Source organism: Microtus pennsylvanicus, chromosome 1, assembly GCF_037038515.1.
Source record: "Microtus pennsylvanicus isolate mMicPen1 chromosome 1, mMicPen1.hap1, whole genome shotgun sequence".
In the NCBI taxonomy this organism is placed as follows: Eukaryota; Metazoa; Chordata; class Mammalia; order Rodentia; family Cricetidae; genus Microtus; species Microtus pennsylvanicus.
The window spans coordinates 100,482,485-100,508,141 of NC_134579.1; the positions used below are offsets into that span (position 1 = coordinate 100,482,485).

At 49.7% G+C, this 25,657-nt stretch overlaps 1 protein-coding gene across 3 annotated transcripts in view; it reads left to right on the plus strand.

Moving 5' to 3' along the window:
- The first annotated feature begins 1,480 nt into the window (after positions 1–1,480).
- Positions 1,481–25,657, plus strand: part of Col26a1 (collagen type XXVI alpha 1 chain) — a 140,996-nt gene continuing 116,819 nt past the window's right edge. For 2 of the 3 annotated variants that reach the window (XM_075976339.1, XM_075976355.1), the window contains exon 1: positions 1,553–1,819. In XM_075976339.1, the coding sequence (XP_075832454.1) occupies positions 1,662–1,819 (158 nt within the window). In that variant the 5' untranslated portion in view covers positions 1,553–1,661. Of the gene's footprint in view, positions 1,820–25,657 lie in introns of all 3 variants that reach the window. The other variant, XM_075976348.1, reaches the window with a different exon arrangement.

The following is a 25,657-nucleotide window of genomic DNA, read 5'->3' on the forward strand; positions in this document are numbered from 1 at the left end:
AGACAAGCGCTCAAAGCGTTCAGTCTGAGGACTTACAGAGACAGGATGGCCCCTTAGGCCTCTTACCAGTAGAGGTAAGAACTAGTGTCTGGCTGCTCTACTTCTGTGGTCTTTCAGCTTTCACCACCTAATATCTGACTCTGAGTTTTTCTTATTAAGACCAATTAGAATTCACACTACACTTGCTATCTGATCCAATATTATCCCATAGATACGCAACCCATAGGTACCTTCTTGTGTGGATACCCAAATATATCACACTCATCTCTCTTCACCTTCTTTCCTAAATTGCCCATCCTGTCTCCTGACTTAGTTGTTTTGCTTGTTACAAAACAAGTCTTGCTACAGACCAGGCTCCTCTTGCTTCTGCCTCCCAAGCAAGCACCACCATGTTCAGCCCTGCTCCGTCTTATTCTGTGGAATGTCCCCCCTTCCTGAGTTCGCGATAGTCTTGGAAGCCAGGTTAGTCATGGCAGAATGGAGAGCCCCTTCGTGGGATTAATGACTTAGACCTAATGTCCTTTCTTACACTCCATCCATCTCTCCCCGGAGGCCTGATGATTTGGAGAACCTGCATTATGGGGAGTACCAGTGCCTCTTCCCAAAGGAATCTTAAGTGTGTTCTGTGGGCACTGGCTAAGTCCAATACATAGTTAGGTCACAGTCCCCTCCTCCCCTGGGTTTGAAAAACACTGTCTTCGAGCCTTCCCTCAGCTCCTAGGATAGCAAAGAAGACAGGAAGGAAAACTCCACGCTGCTGTCAGCTGGTCTGTGCTGTGGGTGCTACAGTGAGAGAAGGAACTCCATTTGTTTTTTCTGGCTCATTTTGCTGCTTAGGCTGACCCCAAAATTCACCATCAGTTTGTGGGGGCTTGGCTGAAGGTGTGTGTGTGTGTGTGTGTGTGTTATGCGCGTGCGTACGCATGGGTGTGTGGAGGCCAGGGAAAAGCATAGGTGATCTGCCCTGTTCCTCCTAGTTTCACCACCTTCAGACAGGGTTTCTCTCACTGAACCTGGAGCTAGGTCAGAGGATGGCGAAGCCCCAGGGATCTTCCTGCTCCCACTCCTCGGATTGGGGGCTGTGGGATGGGGTCAGAAGCCATGCCTGGCTTTTTACAGGGCTGTTGGGGATTCGTACTCAAGTCTGCAGGGTCTGTAGCGCACACTCTTACCCAGAGAGCCATCTACCTAGCTTAACTTTCCTTGAGCCTCAGGTTCCATTTCTGAAAAATGGAGCCGATAAGGATCTTAGATGGTGCGGCTCCATGGAAACCTGGATGTTTTTCTCACCTGGGTATGGAAAGTTCAAAAAGTGTATTAAGGGCCCCGGGGATGTAAGATTTGGTGTTCAGAACGATGCGCCTCCTGGGGCGCCCCCAGCTTGATAGACGCTTCCTCAGCCCTGGACCTCTGAGGGTTAAAAAGAAAGACCCACGCCCCCTTTAACTGCGCAGAGCCCACCTCGCTGAATTTGAAAAGGCGGTCCTGGAGAGGCGTGGGCGACCCCCAGACGACTTCCACCTCAGACCCAGCCTTCACACCATCACCGGCTGGCTCCCTGCGCTCCAGCCTGGGGCCGCAGGATCGGTCCAGCCGTCCGGGGCACGCCTGATTGTCCCCAGCTCCCGGGACTCCAGGTCCCCGCGGGCGAGCGGTACAAAATGAAGCTCGTTTTGCTGTTACCATGGGCGTGCTGCTGCTTGTGCGGTTCGGCGCTGGCCACCGGTTTCCTTTACCAGTTCCCGGCAGCAGCCTTGCAACAGCACGGCTACCCGGAGCAGGGCGCCGGCTCCCCCGGCAACAGCTACTCGAGTCGCCGGTGAGTAACGCCAGGCGCCGGGCCTGGGGGAGCGATGGCTGGATCTAGGGACAGTCGGAGCTTGCAAGAGCTGTGGTCGGGTACTGGGGACACAGGACAGTGGCCTCAGGGGCGGGGGGGGGGGGACTGAATTCAGGGACATCGGGGACTGTGAGGAGCATTGGCCCGGTGCTGGGGTGGGGAGTGGGATAGAGGACCAAGGACTGCATAGAGAGACTAAGGGTCACAGAGAAGTTGTGGTCGAGGGTTGGGAGAACAGAGGCTCGAAGGCGTGAGGGCCGGATCGAGAGACAACAGGAGATCTGAGGAGCGGTGGCCTGTTGTTGGGGTTGCAAGGCACGGGGCTTGGGGCTCTGCAGGGATGGATCGTGAAACAGTGGGAACTCCAAGGCGCGGTGTCTGGGTGCTGGGGACGCAGGAGCTGGATCGAGGGACAGTGAGGACTTCGAAGCACTGTGGTTCGGTGTCGGGGAACTCAGGACACAGGAGCGTGCGACTTGGAGCCAGTGCGCGCTTGATCCAAGGCGCTGTGACTCCACACTGAGTCGTCCGAGTTTGGGTACGCACCAGGAGATTATGAGGCGTAGTGGCCCAGTGATCGGGATGGAGGGACATCGGGCTTGGAGCACGAGGCCTGGAGCGTGGAGCCTGAAAGCGAGAATAGGGTACAGTGGGGTGGCCTCCGAGATACCGGTGCTGCGGATGCAGGCCTGTGTATTCGGGATAGCCAGAACGCACGACGGTAGAAGCTTTGTGGTCAGAATCAGGGGGTGGGAGCGAATACTGCGATCTTGTGCTGGGGACCCCAGGCCTAAGGATGCCTGGGCGCCAACTTGTGTTAGAGGGGTGCTGGGAACACATCGCCCCGGCTTTGGTGGTCTCCGTTCGCGCCCACTCCGTTTCTTCCCGTCCTGGTTTTCTTGCCCCTCAGCCAGGGGCTTCGAATGGAGATGGTACCAACTTGCATTCGGGAGTCGTAGAGAGAATTCCTCGCACTCACAAGACTCCACCAAGTTCAGCCTCCACCAAGTTGCCAGGCTCACCTGTGCGGCCTTGGCTTTTTGTTCCACAGTTTCCAGAGTTACCAAGGCAGTGAGTCCTTTTGGCCACTTGGCGACACTAGAGAGGCCATTTCATCTGGCCTTTGCGGCCTGAGGCCACTTTGGCTGAGACTGCCCATTCACTCTGGGACGTGGTACCCGCCTGGATCCCAAGGCTTCGGTGTGGGGATGGAGGAGGCACGGGGTCACTCAACCCTTAGTGCCTGGACCCGCCCGCTGCTTCCATCTACCGCCAGGTGGCGCGCTGGCCTCCCCTGATGGCTTAATGCTCAGTCTTGCAAACTTTTGAATTCCCAAAGAAAAGGAAAAGCAACCAAATAAATCCTACTGAGTTTAGCGTTTCCATTTGACGGTATCTCCAATCTTCACACCTGTACCGGCGCCACGACATAAGTTTTCATCCTTACACCAGTTCAAGAGCCGCAAGAGAGTATTAAAATACTGGTTTACTGCTCTTAATAAATGACCAGAGTTGGAGTCCCAGCACCCAGGGCACGGGGTTCGCAATCTCCTGTATCTCCAGCTTCAGAGCATCTGAGGCCCTCCTCTGGTCTCTGAGGAAACTGCACTCACATGCACGTGTATATACACACACACACACACACACCACACACACACACACACACACACACACACACACACACACACACACCCCGTCTCTTAACTGAAGTCCTCACTCTCTAAGTTCATTGGCAGCACGCAGGGGCGACTCCCATCTTCTTTCTTCAGACGTGTTCTATTGCTCCCCTACCGTTATGAAAGCCAAGAACTAGGTCCCAGGTCCTATTGCCAGTTTGCTTGCAATTTTATTGCTTTTATTTTGTTGGAAAATTCTTTCTGGAAGCTTCTATTGGGAGAGATCTCCAAACACCCATAGAAGTGTAGACTGCATACTTCCATATGTGAAGATAGCAGGAAACACGCACTGGAAGTCGTAGAACATTCTGTATAGTGTGAGCCATGATCTCATTTTGGAACAACTGAACAAGGATGCTGGGGATTCAAGCTCTGGTCCTCATGCTTGTACAGCGAGCTCTCCTATTCACTGAGCCCTCTCTTTAGCTCAGATGGAGTCTCATTAAAGTGTGTGGACTGGTCTTGAACTTGTATAGCACAGGCTGACCTCACTCTTCTGATCCCCCTGCCTCGACTTCCAAAGTAGCTAGGATTACAGTAAGGCATGTATGTTGTGCCTGACTTGGGAAGTAGTTTTGTGTGTGTGTAATTTAACTGTTTTACAGAGAGTCCTGAGACTAAAGCAGAGGTCTGGAGTTATACACACACACACACACACACACACACACACCTCCCCTGATGTATAGATTTGCACCTCTTGGATTCAGCCAACTTTGGATAAGTAGATATTATAGACCCAATAACCATGAACAAGAATTTTATCAGCATTTTACAGCAAGGAGACCGGAACAGTTTGTGCTGGGAGCTGCGGATGCTTCGTGGACAGTGGATCCTTTTTCTCTGCCAAAATTTGCTTGCTGGGGTAAGGGAGGTGGTTTGGATGGGTCTTCAGCGTGCGCCTGCAGTGCTAGTGCTTGGGAGGCTGAGGTAGGAGGATTCCTGGGACTTGCTGGTCAGTGAGGCTGGCAGAGTCATCAGCTCCAGATTTAGTGAGAGACCCTGCTTCAGAAAAGTAAAGTTGAAGCCAGGCGGTGGTGGCACTTGCCTTTAGATTCAGCCCTCAGGAGGCAGAGGAAGGCGGATCTCTGAGTTTGAGGCTAGCCTGGTCCATAGAGCAAGCTCCAGGACAGCCAGGGCTGTGCAGAGAGACCTTGTCCCGAGAAACAAAGACACAAACGTAGAGAGCGGGAGTGGTAAAGAGTCTGATCTTGACTTCTGCCCAATGCCTGTGTGCACATAAAGGGCTGTCCAACTAAACACACAGACACGTGCAACACACACACAGAAACGTCTACACTCACAAACACAAGTTTACATGGAACTTAACTGCCTTCATTTTGTTCAGAAATATTTTTTAGAAGCTTCTATTAGAAGGATTCTCCAAACACACACAAATGTTTGTCTATGATTTTATCACTTGCAGTTTGTTCAGAAATGCTTTTCAGAAGTTTCTGCTGGGAGAGGTCTCGGAACATGCACAGAAGTGTAGGCTCTGCACGCTTCCAGATGTGGAGATAGCAGTAAGCAAGCTTCATAAGTTGTAGAATAGTCTGTATAGTGTGATGTCATTTATGGAACACAATAATTCTACACAGCACCCCTCCCCCTATAGCCATGTAGTTCGGGGATCGAACCCCACTGCCTTGCATACATCAGGCAGGGGCTCTACCACGGTGACAGCCCCACCCTTTAATTCATCTTTATTTCAAAACCTGTTAGCTAATTGGTATGTGTGTGAATGGCATATATGTATATGTGGTATGTGTACACGTGTGTGTGGATATGTATCTCTTTGCATGCATATGTGATGGCCAGAGGGAGTGTTCTGGACCTGTGCTGCCCCCATGGCACTCTCTGCTTTGTTCTTCCACGAGATAGCCTCTCACTGAACCAGGAACAGGGCTGGCAGCCCGTAGGCCTAGACACCTTCCTGTCTCTGCTCATGCCCCCCCCCCCCCGCCCCGCTCTCCTGTGCTGAGCTTAGAGGTGTGCTCCCAAGGGCCGTTTTTTTTGTTTTGTTTTGTTTTAATATGGGCACTGGGGATTCAAACTCAGGTCTTTAGGCTTGTGCAGCAAGCCCCCTTAGCCACCGAGCCTTTTCTCTCCAGCTCCTTTTAAAACTTCTTTTTGGGAGAGGGTCTCACTAAGATACTTGGGCTTGACTTGAACTTGCTTGTGTAACACGGCTGGCCTCCTGCCTCATCCTTCCCAAGCACCTGGGATTATGGACATATACTGTGGTGTCTGGCTTGAAAAATAATTTGTGTGTGTGTGTGTGTGTGATACTCTTTTTTTTTGAAAAGAAAAAGAGAGTCCTAGGGCAAGACAAGAGTCACACAACCCCATACAAATCTAGGGACTTGTATCTGTGCCTCCAGCCAACTTTGGGTTGCAGCAGCAGCAGCAGCAGCGGCAGCAGCAGCAGCAGCGGCAGCAGCAGCAGCAGCAGCACATATAGGTGTGTGTTTCACTTGAATGTGAGTGCAGAGAGAGGGCTCAAGTTGGTGCAGGAATCACGTCAACCACTCTTCCACCTTATTCACTGAGGCAGGGTGTCTCAGTCAAATCCAGAGCTTGCTGATGTGGTTGTTCTGGCTACCTAGCTGGGTTTGGGGATCCCTTGTCTCTGTCTTCCAGTGCTGTCTACAGGTTGACCACCTGGCTTTTATGTGGGTTCTGGGGATCTGAATGCCAGTCCTTATGTGTGTGGGGTAGTGTTTAACCAGTGAGCCATCTCTCCAGCCCTAGTTTGTCGTGTGACCTCCAGAACAGAACGCCTGGGTCCTGTACGAGAAATCTCGTTTCTCTGGTCTCTCTCACCACCAAACACCATCATCAAACTATGAAACTGGAATGATCTATCCATTATGACGTTGGAGCTCTCATGATCCAGTCACCTGACCATTGTTGGCTCTCTTTGATCACCTCTGTTAGAAGCCCAGCATGGATCCAGTGTCGAAGTTGCTTTGACAAAACTATAGTGAAGTCTCCTAATTTTTTTTTTGAGGACCATGTCAAGTACAATCTTAGTGATCTGTTGATAGCTCACCCAAGAGCTTTGCCAGCTGGTCTTGTCCTGACAGCAGTCTTGTATAAGATGTTTAATCTCCCAGAGCCTGGTTTCTGGTCCATATGATAAGGATCCCATGGAGACCAGAATCTGGTCCATCTGATAAGGATCCCATAGAGACCATGATCTGGTCCATATGATAAGGATGCCATAGAGACCAGGATCTGGTCCGTAAACAAGGATCCCATAGAGACCAGGATCTGGTTCATATGATAAGGATCCCATAGAGACCAGGATCTGGTTCATATGATAAGGATCCCATGGAGACCAGAATCTGGTTCATATGATAAGGATCCCATAGAGACCAGAATCTGGTTCATATGATAAGGATCCCATAGAGACCAGAATCTGGTTCATATGGTAAGGATCCCATAGAGACCAGGATCCAGTTCATATGATAAGACTCTCATAGAGACCAGAATAGTCATGAGACGCTGGGAGTAGAAAGGGACACAAGGATTTGAGGTTTGCAAAATACCCATCTAACCTCATTCATTTTTACAGGTTCCTTATTGTTTACACATGGGGGTGGCGTGAGCACTCACATGCTGATATGTATGGGAGTTCATATGTGCATGCAAGTGCACACATATGTGCAGGAAAGAGGATGACTTTGTGTATCCTTACTGAGACACAAAGTCTGAGATACATTTTGAGAAAGGGTTTCTTACTGGCCTGGATCTCACCAAGCAGGCTAGGCTGGCTGTTCGGTACTATCTGTCTCTGGCCATGGAACTGCAAACATATATCTCCACATCTGTTCCCTCTCATAAAGTCCAGGCTGGCCTCAAAATATGTCGCCAAGGATGGCATTGTACTCCCGATCCTCCTGGGATTGCAAGTGTGTACACCACACCTGGTTTATGCATTCCTGGGGACGAACCTCGAGCCTTCTCCATGTCGGCCAAGCGATGTACAACCTGAACTACCTATGGCTCCGTTTATTTATCTTTGTTTACATCTGCAGCCAGGAAGGTCAGGGGAGCTTAGCCTGTGCTTCACCCTTCTCTAATCGGAGATAGACAGTCTCCTCTGCCTCCTGCCGCTCTCCATGGTCCCTTGCCCGCTGCAGGCTGAGCAGCCCCACCTGCTACGCGTTCTTCTAAGTCCTAACTTCATTGGGGCTGAATGCCGTTGGTGTTATGGTTCCTGTGTCTAACACAGTTAGGGTTTGGGGGGCACGAGTCCCACATTCACCTTTCAGAAATGAGGGGAAGCCGCAGGAAAGACCTCAGGGTTTGTTCCTACAGAATCTCAGTGGTAGGAAAGATGGCTCAGTGAGTTAAAATGCTTGCTGAGCAAACATTTGGACCTGAGTTCAAGTCTCCAGCATCCACACAGTAAGCTGAGTATGGTCATGCAGGCACCTACTACTCCAGCACTGTGTGGAGTAGAGACAATAGGCTCGCTGTTGCTGGATCCCACACTTGCATGTATATATACACACAAACACATTGCATATACACGCAAACACATTGCATATACACGCAAACACATTGCATATACACGCAAACACATTGCATATACACGCAAACACATTGCATCCACACGCAAACACATTACATATACACGCAAACACATTGCATACACACGCAAACACATTGCATACACACGCAAACACATTGCATACACACGCAAACACATTGCATATACACGCAAACACATTGCATCCACACGCAAACACATTACATATACACGCAAACACATTGCATATACACACAAACACATTGCATACACACGCAAACACATTGCATACACACGCAAATACATTGCATACACACGCAAACACATTGCATATACACACAAACACATTGCATATACACATGCAAACACATTGCATACACACGCAAACACATTGCATATACACGCAAACACATTGCATACACACGCAAACACATTGCATATACACGCAAACACATTGAATCCACACGCAAACACATTGCATATACACGCAAACACATTGCATACACACGCAAACACATTACATATACACGCAAACACATTGCATACACACACAAACACATTGCATACACACGCAAACACATTGCATACACACGCAAACACATTGCATCCACACGCAAACACATTGCATATACACACAAACACATTGCATCCACACGCAAACACATTGCATCCACACGCAAACACATTGCATACACACGCAAACACATTGCATATACACAAAAACACATTGCATAAACACAAAAACATTTTCTTTCTCACAAAAACAAACTCAATTACTTCTTGGCTCCATGTGCAAAGTCTTTGCCCATTTCCTGACCGTCCTCTCTTCAGATGGACAGAGCGAATGCAGAACCTGAAACCGTTTTGTGGCCCACTGGGAAAGTGTCTGGCAGGTTTGTTTGGGAAAGGTTGTGAGCCTTGACGTGATGACAGGGCTATGTCTCCACTCTTTCTCCCCCTTCTCTCTTGCCTTCCCTTCCCTCCTCACTTCCTCTCCTTCCTGCTCTTTCTGTCTCCTTCTCCCTCTCTACCCTTTCTTCACGTTGCCTCAGGAAGAGCCAGCATCAAGGACATCTCCCAGGACAGTCCAGTATTTCCCAGTCAGGATCCCACTCTCAGAAGGTGAAGATCATCTTGGACTAGTTGGTTCTCTCCTTCCACCATGGTGGTCCCAGGTATCGAACTCAGATCCTCAGTCTTAGTGGCAAGTGCCTTTACTTGCTAAGCTATTTTGCCCACCCCTGGCTTTTTAAAACCATGGGTTTTGGGGCTCAAACTTAAGTCCTCAGGCTTTTAAGGCAAGCACTTTCTTGGCTGAACCATCGGCCCAGCCATTCAATGTTCTTATCTTTAACTCTGTAAGTGCTATCTGATGGAACAATGGAATACCCTCTGATGGCCTGAAACCAGCTGAGGAGATATACTACTTCTTGCTGCCTCCTGGCCTTTCTAGGATGGTATTGTGTGACACTGTGTCTGGGGAGATATGAACAGACATCATCTCCGTACCCAAGATGTGGAACCAGCAGAGACTGAAGCAACAACACCATCAAAGTCCAGCTTGGTGAACTAATGAGTTCACTGTAGTTCCTCACAGGAGCATGTGTGAGGAGTTAATTACAGGAACATGGATGTCTCAAAGCAGCTGGATCCCTGAGAGCACGGGTGATGGTTCATAAAAGATATAACTCTCCGTACAACTTGCAGGCAGATCAGCAGGCTGGAGTCTCCTCAGTGTTCTTTACCATTTATATAACCTTGAGTGGGGAGGAGCTTTGTCAATCTGTTAAGTTTCAGGGACTTCCCAAGACTTGTGTGTTGTCTACTTCCTGAGTTTTAAGGAGTCTCCTTTCAGAACTTACTGAATCTCAAGGGTGGATACTGAAGTTGGAGGAAATTGCTACCCATGAGCTAGGTTTCTAATCTCTCCACCTTGGAGCCTCTCAAACCCTTCTTGGTGTCTCCTCTCCACCTCCTACTGGAGCCGATTGCCCCTGCATCTTGCTGGGGTCCAGGTGTGTGGTTCAGGCAGATAAGGGAATGGGCTTCTCAACTCAGGGCATCCTGACTGTGGTCTCTGCCTTAAGCTGACTGTGCCAGGGCACACTCAGAGAGCGTCTTGCTGGAAATGGTCACTCAGCTTGTCCCTTGCATTGCAGAGCAGTTGTGAAACTGTTGGTGGCTTGGAGATCCCGAGACACCTGGCAGGACTTCTCTGTATGGGCTTTCCACAGTGAACCTGGGGCCCTTGACTGCTGGGAACATAACCCCAGTTAGTGGGTTGCACATGGGCAGAAATAAATACCTTGGAGTTGGTAGACCGGGCGCTGGGTGTGCACACTTCTCACCTAGGACTGGAAACCTATTTCCTTTTTTTTTAAAAATGACTTTTACTGGGGCTGAAGAGATGGCTCAGTGGTCTTGCTGCTCTTGCAGAGAACTGGAGTTCCATTCCCAGCATCCTTGTGGGGCAGCTCACAACTGCCTGTAACTCCAGATCCAGGGGATCTGACACCCTCTTGTGGCTCCTTCAATTATCCATACTTGTAGAAGTTGATTTTTTTTCTTTCCAACATGTGGGTTCTGGATATTTAACTTGGTGGCAGTCACCTCTACCCACTGAGACATCTCATGGGCCTGGCACTTTAGTTTTTGAGGCACTGTCTGGAGTTCACCAGTTCAGCTAGACTGGCTAGTGAGCCCCAAGGATTCTCCTGCCTCTGCGTTGCCCAGAGCTGGCATTAGAGGAACATGCCAGGACACTTGGCTTTCCACTTGGGTCTTGAACTCAGGTCCCCATACATGTTCAGCAAGCACTTTACAGACTGAGCCGTTTCCTCCAGCATGGAATCATATAGGACGGTCTTCACAGATGCGTGTGAGTGCGGGGAGGTGGGGAGCCTTCCTGCAAAGCCCCAGGGGTATCTCTCTCTCTCTCTCTCTCTCTCTCTCTCTCTCTCGTCCTGTCCCTCTCTTCTCACAGCTTGTCCGTTATTTTAAAGATCGATTCCCAGAGAAAGAATTGCTGTGGCAGTAGAAATCCCCATTAGCTTCTCTTGGCTCTGGTTGGCCGCACACTTCATTGCTCTTGGAAGAATGTGTGATCTGGACACAGACCAGCTGCCCCTGGGGCGGTGACCCGAACCTCCATAAGGAACTGTTAGAGGATTTTCAGGAATGTTCGCACAATGTGCCTGGGGAGGACGGTCTGCGGCCTCATGGCAAACCTGCACATCATATACTGTTCTCTGAATCTCCCTTTGGAATAAGCAACCTCCGGTCCAGGTTAATGGGTCACAGCCGAGGACAGAAGTGAATCCTCTGGCTTCTCATATCTCCTCGTCTGGCGCTGAATTTTCACGGTCAGAGCCTAGGCGCTGGTAGTACCTAATAAGCCATGTGCAGGGTTTTGTCTTTTTAACTGACAATTCAACATTGAAAACAGAAACGATTAATTCAGGGCTGGTGAGATGGCTCAGTGAACCAAAGGTGCTTGCTGTCAAGACTGACAACCCGAGTTCAAACGCTGAGACCCACATAGTGGGAAGAAACATTGACTCCTGTAAATGGTCCTTTGACCTCCACACGTGTCGTGGAATGCACATACACATGCACACACATGCATACACATACATATGCACACACATGCACATACACATGCACACACATGCATACACATGCACACACATGCACATACACATGCACACACATGCATACACATACACATGCACACACATGCATACACATACACATGCACACACCTGCATACACATGCACACACATGCATACACATGCACACATGCACACACATGCATACACATGCACACACATACACACATGCACATGCACACACCTGCATACACATGCACACACATGCATACACATACACACATGCACACACATGCATACACATGCACACACATACACACATGCACACACATGCATACACACATGCACACAATGCATACACACATGCACACACATACACATGCACACACATGCACATACACACATGCATACACATGCACACACATGCACATACTCATGCACACACACATACACATGCACACACATACATACACACACACCATGCGAAAAGAAAGAGATTTATTCAACTGGTCACATTGACCACATCAGGAAGAGGAACACAGTGATCCCTCCATCCCAAAGTCTTTCTTTGGTATCCTAACAGTTAGCTTTAGGTTTACGTTAGGGTAAAATGTATCCACAGCTAAGCAGCTCCGGTCAAGGTGTGGTTCTGCCTACCACTGGCCCACCATTGTCTTGGCTCCTGTCTCTTCTCCAAGATGGTCTGATATGTCATCAGAACTATGTGAAATCTCTTCATATAGTTAGAGGAGATTTCAGTATAGCTCCAACCTCTGACTGGCAACAGGCTTCGGCTCTTTCCTTCTCTCAGCGTGAGATTCCTGGGGAAATTCCAATTTCTCCGGCACTGGTACCATTGTCTCAATAGCCTGATAGCCAAAGGAAGGGGCCCAGTGTCTTTTTAAAGTATCTCCGTTCCTGCTAGGATAGCTATACTCAGCTGCTCTTAAGAAGGGTGGCCATGAAGGTCTTCTAAGACCCTGTGCTCTTTGATGTGAGCTGAGGGCTGTTGGAATAGGGGCGATGGCTTCCTAGAACATGCTGAAGTCCTCATTTCAAAGCTGCGGGGTTTTCTTCCTAAAGAGAGAGGGTGTGAGGAGAAGACTGAGCCTGGATCCCAACTCTAGACAGCATTCTGTGAAATCCTGGTCCCGGGATATGATTTAATCCTCAAATGCCTCAGGGCCAGCAACCTGAGATCTGGAAGTTTCGTTGGGGGGGAGGGGGAGTGAGAATGTCACGTGTCACTCTCCTGGAATCCAGACACTTGTAAATAAACTCACTGAAAGGCTCTGGGTAGGACGTCTGCCTCTCTGGACAGCGGCACCAACCTCCGAATCACCCAGGAGGATGGAGATAAAGTGTGCAAAAGATGGGTGCAACCTGAGCGTGTCTTAACTTCTTTCCTGGGTCCGGGTACGGGCAAGGGCAACTGTTAAAGATTCACAGACAGGCTCTGGGTAGGGCGCTTGGCAGCAACTCATAAGGTTGTAGGTGAGTGCAAGCTGATTAGCCTCCTGGTTAAATCTAACATGAAAAGTGTGTGTGTGTGTGTGTGTGTGTGTGTGTGTGTGTGTGTGCATGTGTATGCTTGTATAGGTTAGACGATGGCCTTGGAGATTCCAGGCTTCTCCTGTCTCCACGTACCATCTCACCAGAGGAATGCCAGGGTAACAGCCACATCCTACCGTGTCTGGCTGGCTTTCTGAGGGTTCTGGGGATTTGAACTCAGGTTCTCATGATCACATGGGAAGTGCTTTATCCACTGAGTCATATTCCTCCTGGGAGCCTTGTGGATGATTTAGGCTTTCTTTCCTTGTCCCTAGAATGTTGCCAGATCTTCCCTGATGCCCACCGGAGGGGCCTGGGCATGCTGACAATTCACACCTCGTGGGCACCCCAATGCTTGAGTGCAGCAGTTTCTTCCTGTTGGGCCCCACTGTCTACACCCAGGCTTGTCACTTCTGGCTTCTGACACATTTGTCTTTCCTGTTCCCCTGGCAAGCCCTGTCTGTGGTTCTCCCCTCTGGTCCCCCCTGTGATTGACTTGGCCATACGGCTGGTCTCGGAGTCCAAGAGGTCTTGGCTTGCCTGGGCACCCGGTTCTGGGGTGATTTGATCCTGGGCTGCTGGAATGTGTCAGCCGCATCCTCCCCTTCGTTCCGCAGCTGTTGGTGACAGTTCACTCAGACCCTGAGGATTTCTTGTTTGTGCGCACGTGTGTGTGGTGCCTGGGCTCGTGTGCTCACGTGCAGAGGCCCGGAGGGTACCTCAGGTGCTCTACTGTGCCACACCCCACTTGACTTCCTTGAGATGGCCTCTCGTGGAGCCTGGAGCTAGGGAAGCGGCCAGCAAGCCCCAGTGGGCCTCCTGTCTCACCACCGACACGACCCTGGGGGTGCAGGTGGGCATGGCCATGCCCGGCTTTCCACAAAGGGGCCGGGTAGCTGGATTCAGGTCCTTGTGCTTGCAATGGCAAGTGTGCTTGCGCACTAAACCATCTCCTCACTTCCGAATCCTGAAACTATTTATGCCTCGAAAGCCTGGCAACCTGAGTTCCGTTTCCATAACTCACATAAAGGTGAAGGGAGAGAACCAACTCCACAGGGGTGTTCTCTGACCAGCACATGCAAAGGAAGCATGAGGCCTCCCACCCCATCACACACACGCGCACACAGAGTAATAATAGAAAGTTGATTTTTTTTTTTTTGGCAGGGTCTCACTATATAGCTCTGGCTGGCCTCCAGCTCGCAGAGATTCCCCTGGCTCTGCCTCCTGAGCGCTGGGATTAAAGGCGTGCGCCACCACACCCAGACTATTTTTGAGAAATTGTTTTAATTGTTTTAATGTTTTACCAGGTGGTCTTCTAGGGCTTTTGGGAAAATCTTATAATCTCCCGTGTGTGTGTGTGTGTGTGTGTGTGTGTGTGTGTGTGTGTGAATGTGCGCGTGTGTGCATCAAAGCCTGCTTTGACCCTGGACTGGACACTCCATCTGATCACAAGAAAATTGTAGACCCAGCAACTCAAGTTGAACTTGCGACCCTTCTGCCTCGACGGCCTGAGAGCTGGGTGCAGAGACCCAGGTCTAATCCCAGTGCTACCTTTCCTTTCCTAAATTAGTTAATGAATTTTTTATTTATTCATTTATTTTTGAGACTTGTCTATGTAGACCATGCTATCCCAGAACCCAGTATGCAGACCAGGCTGGCTTGGAACTCAGAGGTTCATCTGCCTCTGCCTCCCCAGTGCTGGGATTAGAGGTGTTTGCCACTATGCCCAACCAAATGTGTGTGTGTGTGTGTGTGTCTGTCTGTCTGTCTGTCTGTGTACACGAATGAAGCTGTGGGGAGAGGGTGTTGGGTCCCCTAGAGCTGGAGTTGTAGGCATCTGAGAGCCGCCTGACGTGGGTGCTAGGAACTGAACTTAGGTCTTCTGGAGGAGCAGTAGGTACTCTTGACCACTAAGGCATCTCTCCTGCCTCAGCTCCCAGTTTAATGTGGCATAGGAATCTAACTTCATGCATGCTGGGAAAGCACTCTACCTCCTGAGCCACCTACCATAGCAGGTAATGCAGGATTGAGCGGGGCATGAACTAAAGCAATGCCCTGTTCTGGTTTGTCATTTGTGGTGCTAGGGATGGAACCCAGGTCTTATGTGTGCTAGGTAACCACTGAGCCACACTCTGACCCCTCACTGGGGGATTCTAGGCAGGGGCTCTACCACTGAGCCACACCCCAGTCCCTCACTGGGGGATTCCAAGAAAGTTCTCAATCACTGAATTACATCCCAGCTCCAACAATCCCTTATTGATTCAATTTCAATGGAATTCTGTTGCGTCCACTTTTCCGCCTGAGATGAGTATCTTGACCATGAGCATCCATGAACTCTTGAGCCTGGAAATGTGTTTTAAGCACGGAGCCAGGAGCCCCTGCACGCTGACAGTGCGAGGGTCTGCCCAGGTTGCTGCAGAAAGAATGGCTCATACCTACTTTTTGTAATTTTCCCCTCTCTCTCCATAAAAGTGATAACATTAGAAGTTGTCTGCCTGCTGTTTTTGGTCGGGAACAGCTGCTCATGGGGACAGCTGTCTCAGCTTCAGGACACAGGATCTGCCGGAGATTAATAACAGAGCCCAGCCAAGCCCATGGGGAGCAGAGCCGGCTAGGATTACCTTGCACCAGGAAGTGTGCCTGCCCTGTTGACAGCGGGTGGGGAGCCTGCAGGATGGATGGGATTTGGGGGCGCCAGGGGGTGGCTGGGCAAGACAGCCCACTGGCTGGCCCAGTCAAATCCACCTCCCACCCCTTGAGATGCAAACTGACTCTCCCTAGAGCCTCTGGCTTCCGCTCGACCTGAAACCCTGCAAGAGCTGGTCTCTGAGAAAGATGTGAGGGGCCAGAAATGGAAGCCAAATGTTGGTGTCAGGTAGAGGAAGCTGGTGGGTGTTGCGGCTCTGCAGGCTGGGCAGCTGTGAGCTCTCAGGCTCCCGGGGCCAGCACAGCTGTGGAGGTGAGGCTCGCTCGTCTATTTTTTAAAAGTTCTGGCACACTGCGCATGCGCGAGCACACCAGTGGGTGGAGACCAGTGTCAAAGTGTGAGTGTTGTTTTTCGAGTCTACACCTTGTATTTAAAAAGAAAAGCTTTATTTATTTGTATATCTATTTATTTGTGTGTGTGCGCGTGCGTGCATGCACTTGCACGCGCAATAAGTGCCCGCATTTGGTGTGTTTGTGTGTATGCCTACTTGCTTGCACGCGCATTGTCTGCATGCAGGCGCCTGCAGAGACCAGAAGAGGGAGGCAGATCTCCCAGGACTGGAGTTACAGATGGTTGCAAGTCACTGGGTGTGGGTGCTGAGAACTCAATTGTCCCTGCCAGAGCAATGTCCTCTTAATTACCGAACCACACTCTAGCCCTTCCCCTCTATTTATTTGTTCGTTCGTTCATTCATTCATTCATTCATTCATTTAATTTGAGACAGAGTCTCTTGATAGCTTGGAACTCACTGAATAAGCTATTCTGTTTGGTCAGCAAATCTCAGGAATCTGCTCATCTCTGCCTCCCCAACACTGAGAATTCCAGGTGCACGCCACTCCTCCTAATTTTTTTATGTTGGTTCTGGAGATCAAACTAAGGTCTTTCTTGCTTGCTTACTTACTGAAGTAACGTCCAAACCTGCAACTCTGTGCATGCCTGTGTGTTTTGCTCATGTATTTGTGGATGCGTGTGTGTGCATGTGTGCATGTCTGTGTTTGTGTGTGTGTGTGTGTGTGTAAAACAGGATCTTGCTATGTGCTTCTGACTGTCATAGCACTGCTGTTAAGACTGCAGTTGGGTGAGCATCTTTTCTCATCTCTGCTTTCAGCTCCTTTGGGTGCAAGTTTGGGGGCAGAATTGCTGGATCACAGAGCCAGTCTGTTGTTTTTTGAGGACCCACTTTACAGTGGCAGTGACAGAATCCATCCCTATTAACAGTGAAGAGCTGTGTGCCAGTTGTTTCTGTTGTTTTGGTTGATTTTACCTTTTTGAGATAAAGTCTCACTTTCTAGTCCAGGTGGACCTTGAACTCGGAATCCTCTGCCTCAGCTTCCTGAATGCTAAGATCGTAGACATGCATCATCATGCCCAGCTAAAACTACCTACTCCTTAATAAAAATTGTGGGGCTGGAGAGATGGTTCAGTGGATAAGAGCACTTGCCATCCTTGCAGAGGGCCCAGGTTCAATTCCCAGTACTCACATGGTGGCTCATAAGTGTAGCTCCTATTCCAGGGAACCCAATGTCTTCTTCTGGCCTTCACAGATGCCAGGTACGCAAGTGGTACGCAGACGTGCATACAGGCAAAATACCAATATACATCACAATGGCAAATTAAAAAATTACTGTGTATGCAGTGCACATGAAGTGTATGTGTGTGCATATGAGTGTGGCATAAACAAATAAATATAAATTAAAAATGACCATATATATCATACATGAAGTGTGTGTGTGTGTGTGTATCACGTGAGTGTGGAGGCCAGAGGTTGATGCTGGGTGTCTTTCTCTATCACTTTCCATCTACTTTTTTTTTTTTTTTAAAGATCTCTACCTAAATAAGGAGATTGGTGATTGATTAGATAAGGCTGGTCAGCAAGCTCTGGAGATCCTCTGGTCGCCATGCCGCAAATGCTGGGGTAACGAGCAAGTCCGCGCCACCATGCCTGGCTTTTATACATGGGTGCTTCATTCTCAAGATGCAACGAGTCCTTCACTGACTGAGCTGTCTCCCCAGACCCCACATGTTTTCAATTTTAACATAATCAAATGTATCTGCTTTTTCTTTTGTTGTTTGTGTTTTTAGTGTCATAGCCAAGAAACTCTCACCCAATCCAATGTCATGAAATTCTCCCCTGCATTTTCCTCTAAGAGCTGGAGTATTTGGGGTTTTGCGTTAAAACCTTTAGCTTATTTGGAGTTGCTTCTCTCTCTCTCTCTCTCTCTCTCTTTCTTTTTTAGACTGTGTTGGTAGCCTAAGTTGGCCTTGAATTCTGTGTGTAGCTGAGGCTGGCATCAAAACCAGTATTTTCCTGCTACAGCTTCCCAGATGCTGGGAATAAGAGTGAGCTTGGGCAGTGGTGGCGCCCTCCTTTAATCCCAGCACTTGAGAGGCAGAGCCAGGCGGATCTCTGTGAGTTCAAGAGTGAGTTATGGGATAGACAGAGCTACACAGAAAAACCTTGTTTTGAAAAAAAAAATTAGTGAGCATGGTCATACCCAGCTGAGTTACTTTTCTGGTGTGCGTGTGTGTGTGCGCGCACACATGTGTGCATGTGTGTTCGCGCACATGTGTGTGCATGTGTGTGTTCACACGTGTGTGTGCGTGTGTGTGTAGGGTGGAGGACGGCCTCGGCTGTCATTCTTCAGGCATTTTCCACTGTTGGTTTGTTTGCACAGAGTCTCTCATCTGGCCGGCATCTCATGGACTGCACATCTCCCGAGTCTTTGCACCTTGTCTCTTCAGACAAGACGCCACTTATGCAGCCCTTGGATTTGCTGGCCTGGCTGGCCAAGGTGCTCTTGTCTGCACCTCCCCAGGGCTGAGATTACAACCATGCAGGTGCTTTTGTTTTAGATTGCGAGACAGGGTTTCTCTGTGTAGCCCTGGCTGTCCTGGAACTCACTCTGTAGATCAGGCTGGACTCGAACTCCACCTGCCTGTGCCTCCCGAGTGCTGGGATTAAAGGCATGCTCCACCCCCGCCCAGCTGTGCCTGGCTCTTCATATGGGGCTTTGAACTCTACGCTTGCACAGTGAGCACCTCACTGACTGAGCCGTCTCCCCAGACGCAGCCCTTTCCTTCTTTCAGGATTATCATCTCAGGTCCTTTGTCACAGAAAGAAGATTTAAGTAGCATAAAGGGATCTGGAGAGACAGAGGCACACGATATCATTTCTGTGTTGAAGTTAAAGGTAAACGATAAACAGAACTGTCTCTAAACATACCGTGTCACAGCGCTCACTCATAACTTGAACTCTTGCTTTAACTATGACTTAGTTTTTGTGGAGGCACAGTCTCATGTAGGCTGTGTCGAATTTCCTAAGTAGCCAGGGATGACCTTGAACTTCTTATCCTCCTGCTTCTGACTGCCTAGTGTGTCTGGTTTTATGTAGCGATAGGGAGGAATCCAGGGTTTTGTGGTTTTAGGGAATTGAATGCAGGTTGTCAGGTTTGGTGGCCAACACCCTTATCCACTGAACCACCTTGCTAGCCCTTACCTCCTTCCTTGCCAGCTTATCCATGCAGTAAATACTATGCATATTTTAACGTGTGTGTGTGTGTGTGGTATATAAGTATGTATTAACATTTTTTTTTGAAACAGAGGTTTACTATGTAGCCATACCTAGCCTGGAGTTTGCTAGTGTAGACCAGACTGGCCTAGAACTCGCTGTGATCACCTGCCTCTGCCTCCCGAGTGCTGGGATTAAAGGTGTGTGTGTCTGCTTGTATGTCCACTAGAACTAGGCTGTTGTGAGCCAGCTGATGAGGGTGCTGGGAACTGAACTTGGAGCCTCTGTAAGAGCAGTAAGTGCTCTAACCGCTGTGCCCTCTCTCCAGCTTTGTACTTTTTCATTGGCATCATTCTTTGTGCTGGGCCAGGAAGAGCTCTATTGGCAAATGGAATAGAAGCAGAGAGGGTGGTCAACCCAGGAAAGATGCTGATCTGATTCTTTCCCCAGTGGTCCCAGGGTGGGAAAGCTTGCCTCGGACACTCTCCGCAGTGTGTGTGTGTGTGTGTGTGTGTGTGTGTGTGTGTGTGTGTGTGTTTGGGGGAGTTGTCTTCTGAGTGTTCTCTGCAGTGTGTTTGTGCATGTGTGTGTGTATTTGGGGGAGTTGTCTTCTGAGTGATGGGGATATGGGATGTACACTCTCTGCAGTGTGTTTGTGTGTGTGTGTGTGTTTGGTGGAGTTGTCTTCTGAGTGTTGGGGACTGTGGGGTGTACACTCTCTGCAGTGTGTGTTTGTGTGTGTGTGTGTTTGGTGGAGTTGTCTTCTGAGTGTTGGGGACTGTGGGGTGTACATTCTCTGCAGTGTGTTTGTGTGTGTGTGTGTGTGTGTTTGGGGGAGTTGTCTTCTGAGTGTTGGGAACTGTGGGATGTACATTCTCTGCAGTGTGTTTGTGTTTGGGATAGTTGTCTTCTGAGTGTTCGGGACTATGAGGTGTCTGAGGCAGATAGATGCCTAAGGATTAGACACCCACAGATCAAAGAACCAAAATACGGAGGGATGCAAGCCTCCTCTTAAGGTTAGGATGTGGAACGATGGGTAGAGCATTTGCCTGGTATGTGTGAAGCCCAGGGTGCCATCCTTGGCACTGCAAAAACTGGGCATGGTGACACACACCTGGAATCTCTGTACTAGGGGGATGGAGCCAGGAGGCCATTCTCAGTAAACAACGTGTTCAGGGCCAGCCCAGGATAAGTGAGACCTTGAGTCAAAATCCACGCAACAAGAAGACATTTCAGCCAGTGACAGGCAAGGACCAAAGGACCAACACCATAGATGGAGAACTTGAATACATCAGCACGGACTTGACCTGACACACACACTCCACACAAACCCTTTCTCCCCCAGCTGTCAGACGCTTACTCCTCACCATGGGCAGGTTTGTGTAGTGATATTTTATTTGTATGTTAATAAGTAAAGCCAACCTGATGGTCAGAAAAGCAAGAGCGCCAGCTACTGTCTCTACCTCAGTATGAAATGGCCATGCTGCCTTCAGGAATCTCAGAATAAGACTGGCTGAGAGCTGTCTCCTCCCGTCTTATATTCCTCTCTAGTGCTGAGATTAAAGGTGTGCATCACGATAGCGCAGTTTCTATGGCAAACTAGTGTGGCTACTGGGCTTAAAGCTGTGTGTCACCACTGCCTGGTCTGTAACCACTATGGCTGTTTTACTCTCTAAATTGCAGGCAAGCTTTACTTATTAAAATCCAAATGAAATATCTCGACAGGTTTGTAATCTCAAGGGCTCCTGTCTGCCGTGTGTTACCTTCCAGAGTCATTTGTGCTTGTGTGTTGTACGTGTGTGCACGCACTTGTGAGTGTGGGTACACATCCACACATGTGACCGTTCACATGGAGGCCAGAAGTGGGTGGGAGGTGTCTTCCTCAGTTCCTCTCCACATTATTTATTATTATTTTTGAGACAAGGTCTCTCACTGAATCCAATTCACCAATTGGCTACGGCCATTGAGCTCCAGGGATTTGCCCCTCTAGCTTGACCCAGTAACCAAAGCCTTTTGTCCTGAGGTCAGTGCACTGCCCGCCTGTGGTAACTGGACCCTCACAGGCTGGTGACAGACCAGCAGGAAGGAAGGGGGATGGGCCAGAGCCTCAGCCTTCTGAAAGCCAGAGCAGATGGTGAAGAAAAACAAGAGTTTGTTTGCCTCTCTGGGGCATCCGGTCCCAGTGCAAGGCTGGAGTATTTCTGGCTGTAGTTTACTCCCATATGACTGCATGGACAGAGTTGGAGGTCACCTTCTCTGCTTTGGCCGTGTACCGGAGCCTGGAGGAGAGCCTCCTTGTTTGTGTTCTCCGGGATCTGGTTTGGTCCGAGCTGTCAGTTTTTCCAGGGAAGGGGCCATGACCCACCCCAAGGCCTGGAGGATCCCGTGCACCTTCAGCCAAGGTCCCATTGAGTGATGGCTGGGCCCAGGAAATTCCCAGAGCAAAGCCGCATCTTCCCCCACCCTTACTGATCTTCTCTGGGACCTGAGAAGGGGGCAGTTTCTGCGTTGGAACTCTGTTTATAATCACACATTTTCAAGGCCTACAGAATTCTACAGGCTGAAGTTTGGAAACAGTACCTCACTGCTGTAGTTTTTAAGATTAAAAAGAAATCCATTCATTTATTTGATGAGCTTGTATGTGTGTGGGCATTGGTGCCATGGCGTGCCTGTGGAAGACACGATTTTCAGGACTTGGTTCTCACCTTCCACCCTATGGGTTCTAGGGATCGAACTCAGGGAGTCAAGGTTGGCGGCAAGCACCTTTCTCCACGGAAACATTTGCAGACTTCTACTGCTGTGGTTTTTTTGTTTGTTTGTTTGTTTGCTTGCTTGCTGCTGTGTGTCCTTTGCTATGGAAATAAGGGCTCTTTGTCTCAAGAAAGAGACAAGGAAGGACTTACCTCAAGTCTTACAGCTAGAGAAGGACTGGGCCAGGCAGAGCTGGAACCTGGCTTTGGGGTGTGTGTGTGTGTGTGTGTGTACGGGGGATGGAGGCTCAGGCTGACTAGGTAATCAAGGATGGTCTTGAACCTCTGAACCTCCTGCCTCCACCTCTGGAGTGAGGTAATGCAGGTGTTTGCCGCAACTCCTGCTTTATGTGGTGCTGGGGAATGGAACCTGGGGCGTCATGAACGTTGGGCAAGCACTCTACCAACCGAGCCCTGAGCCCAGCTCAGAGCCTGGGTTTTCTGGCTTCGGGTACCACACCTTCTGCCTCTCTGCATCTCGGAGTCTGCATCTGGGTGGATGGAGTGGCAGGCCGTCCTAGCGTACAGAGTATCCTCATCCTAGGGAGACGGCTCATGGGTGAGGGGCTTGCAGTGTATGCATGAGGACCTGAGTCTGGATCCTCATGCCCTGTAAAAGCTGGCCGTGGTTCTGCTTGTCTACAGCTTCAGCACTTGTGGGGTGGGAGTGCAGCTGGACGTCCTTTGGATCACCAGTTCCCAAGTAATGACACAAAGAGACTTCTTATTAATTATGGAATCTTGGCCTTAGCTTAGGCTTATTCCCAACTCACTCTTGAAACTTCAGTTAACTCATTTATATTAATTTGCTTTCTGCCATGTGGCTCACTACCGCTCCTCCATACTGTATGTCTGACTTCCCTGTGGCCCACTGGCAGATTCCCTAGGCCTCACCTTCCGCAGAGTTCCTCCCTCTCTCCCAGGAAGCCCTGCCTATTCTCTCAAGTCTAGCTATTGGCCAGCCACCTCTTTATTAAATCAATCAGAAGGCAGCTTAGACAGAGACACTTCTTCACAGTGTACCAAAAGATTATCCCACAAGCCGGGCGGTGGTGGCGCACGCCTTTAATCCCAGCACTCGGGAGGCAGAGGCAGGCGGATCTCTGTGAGTTCAAGGCCAGCCTGGTCTACAAGAGCTAGTTCCAGGACAGGAACCAAAAGCTACGGAGAAACCCTGTCTCAAAAAATCCAAAAAAAAAAGATTATCCCACAACAGTGGGGTGCAGAGACAGGCACATCCCTGAAGGTAACTGGCTAGTCAAATGGGTAAACTCCGTTTTAAAAAGGTGGAAAACCAGGCTGTTGTGCCGCATGCCTTTAATCCCAGCCCCAGCACATGGGAGATGGAGGCAGATGGATCTCTGAGTTCGAGGCCAGCCTGGACTACAGAGTGAGTTCCAGGTCAGCCAGTGCAACACAGGGAAACCCTGCCTCAAAAATTGAATGAATGAATGAATGAATGAATGAATAGAGGTGGAAAGAAATTGGGGAAGACACTCAACATTGACCTCTGGATGGCATGTGCTTGTGTTCTCAAGTGCACACATGTACACACGTGCACGCATGTGTGCATACACACACATACACACACACTGCTGGATGAGTAGAAAAGTGAGGTACAGTAACATTTACATATCCAGAGACCATGTCATCATAAAGGAATCTGTTACACCTCTCAAGAGGAAGGGGTGTGACACAGGGGACACAGAGACATAGGTAGGAGGCAAGGGACATGAGCTCGATGTGGGTAAGGGTGTTATTGTAGTTTCTTAAGAAAGGTTTATTTTTAATTGTGCGTGTGCGTAAACACAGGTGCCCCCAAAGCTAGAAGAGCATTAGACCCCTTGGAGCTGGAGGTACAGGCTGTTGTGAGCTGTCTGAACGGGTGCTGGGAAATGAATTTGGTCTCCTGCTGGGGACAGGTAACACACGATCCTGGGTGGGATATTCCAGACTCAAACCATAGGTGTGCATTGCGGGAGGTAGGTGTGCGGGATGTAGGTTACCGCATCGAGGCTCCAGAAGCTAGAGACCTTGTTAACAATTAGAACTCCATGACAGCCCGTGTTGAATGTCGCCTATGCAGAAGCAAGCAGGGGACGGAGAGATGGCTCAGAGGGTAAAGACACTTGCTGATGTGTCTCAGGACCTGAGTTCAATTCCTGGGACCCACATGGTAGAAGGAGAGAGGAAACTCTTGCAGGTTGTCCTCTGACCTCCATGTGCACACTCACACACACATAAATAAAATAAAGTAAAACTGTAATAAAAGATAAGGACTCATGAATGTAGTTATCAGGGGATAGCAGTGACCCTCTTCACTGGTGTGAACCTCAGATGTTGTATGCCACTGTTCCTGGGGAGACTTGACACAAATACCTCTTTACCAAAGCTAGGGACCATTGACACACAAGGGAAAAGGACACCACCATAGTCCAAACGGCTGAACTAGTGAGTTTCTTGGGGTTCCTTACAGGAGTACGGGGTGACTCAAAGGTCTCCTCCTCATCAGTGAAAGTCCACCCCAGCACCGGTGACTATTCAGGGAAGCTAGAGCGGAGCAGGAGGAAGAGGAGGAGGAAGAGGGAGAGGAGAAGGGAGAAAAGAGCACGTTTTAGACTTCACTGCTTCAAATGTCCCATTGTGAGGTTCCCCTCCACAGGGAGAGAAACTTATCCCCAGGAATTCTAGCCCAGAGCCTGGCAAACCCACCCCAGGGTTGATTAAAGGAAACCTTTCTGGTAAGGCAACTGCAAGTCATTAGCGTTCAGATTTTTCATGGATGAGCCTAATTCGGCTCGTTCTGCAGCCTGCGATGGATTTAATTTTCTGTTTGATCCCACAGAGGAACCCACAAGCAAGCGCGGCGGTGGCTCCCGGGTCTAGGTGCGGAAGTCGGGGCTTCTCTGGCGCTCTGTGGGAATCTCCCTCGCTAGGGTCTGCAGGGGTTCCTGGAAGGAAAACCCTTTAATCAGTGAGACTGCGGGGTGTGTGGCATGGGAGGGAGGGAGGATGGCTCTGCAGGGACAAATCAAGAACTTAAAACAGCTGCGGATCCTCTGGGTGATTCTGGGTCTTTCTTGTGGTCTAGTGGTGGCGGCCCCCGCCGTGCCTGCAGGACTTGGGCGCGGCAGTCTGGGGAGATGGGAGAGAGAGCAGAGGTGGGCTCCTTGCACCCTTCCACTAGGGGGACATCTGCCTTTGATCAATGCGGGAGAACAAAGGGGGACAATTAATTGCCTGTAACAGGCTGAGGGCAGCTCGGATTTCTCCGCAGTCTGCTGCAGTGGGGGTAGGGGTCTCAGCTGCCCGGGCCACAGTGTCTGTGGAGGAGGCTGGAGAAAAAATTCTGATGCCTGCTTCAGTTCAGGTCCAGGCCTTACCTAAATGCCCTTACACGGTTTCCTACCGCCTCAGGCCAGCGTTCCAAGCTCAGGCCCAATGGCCTTCTCTGGTTGGCTCTTTTTTGATCCCGCCCCAGC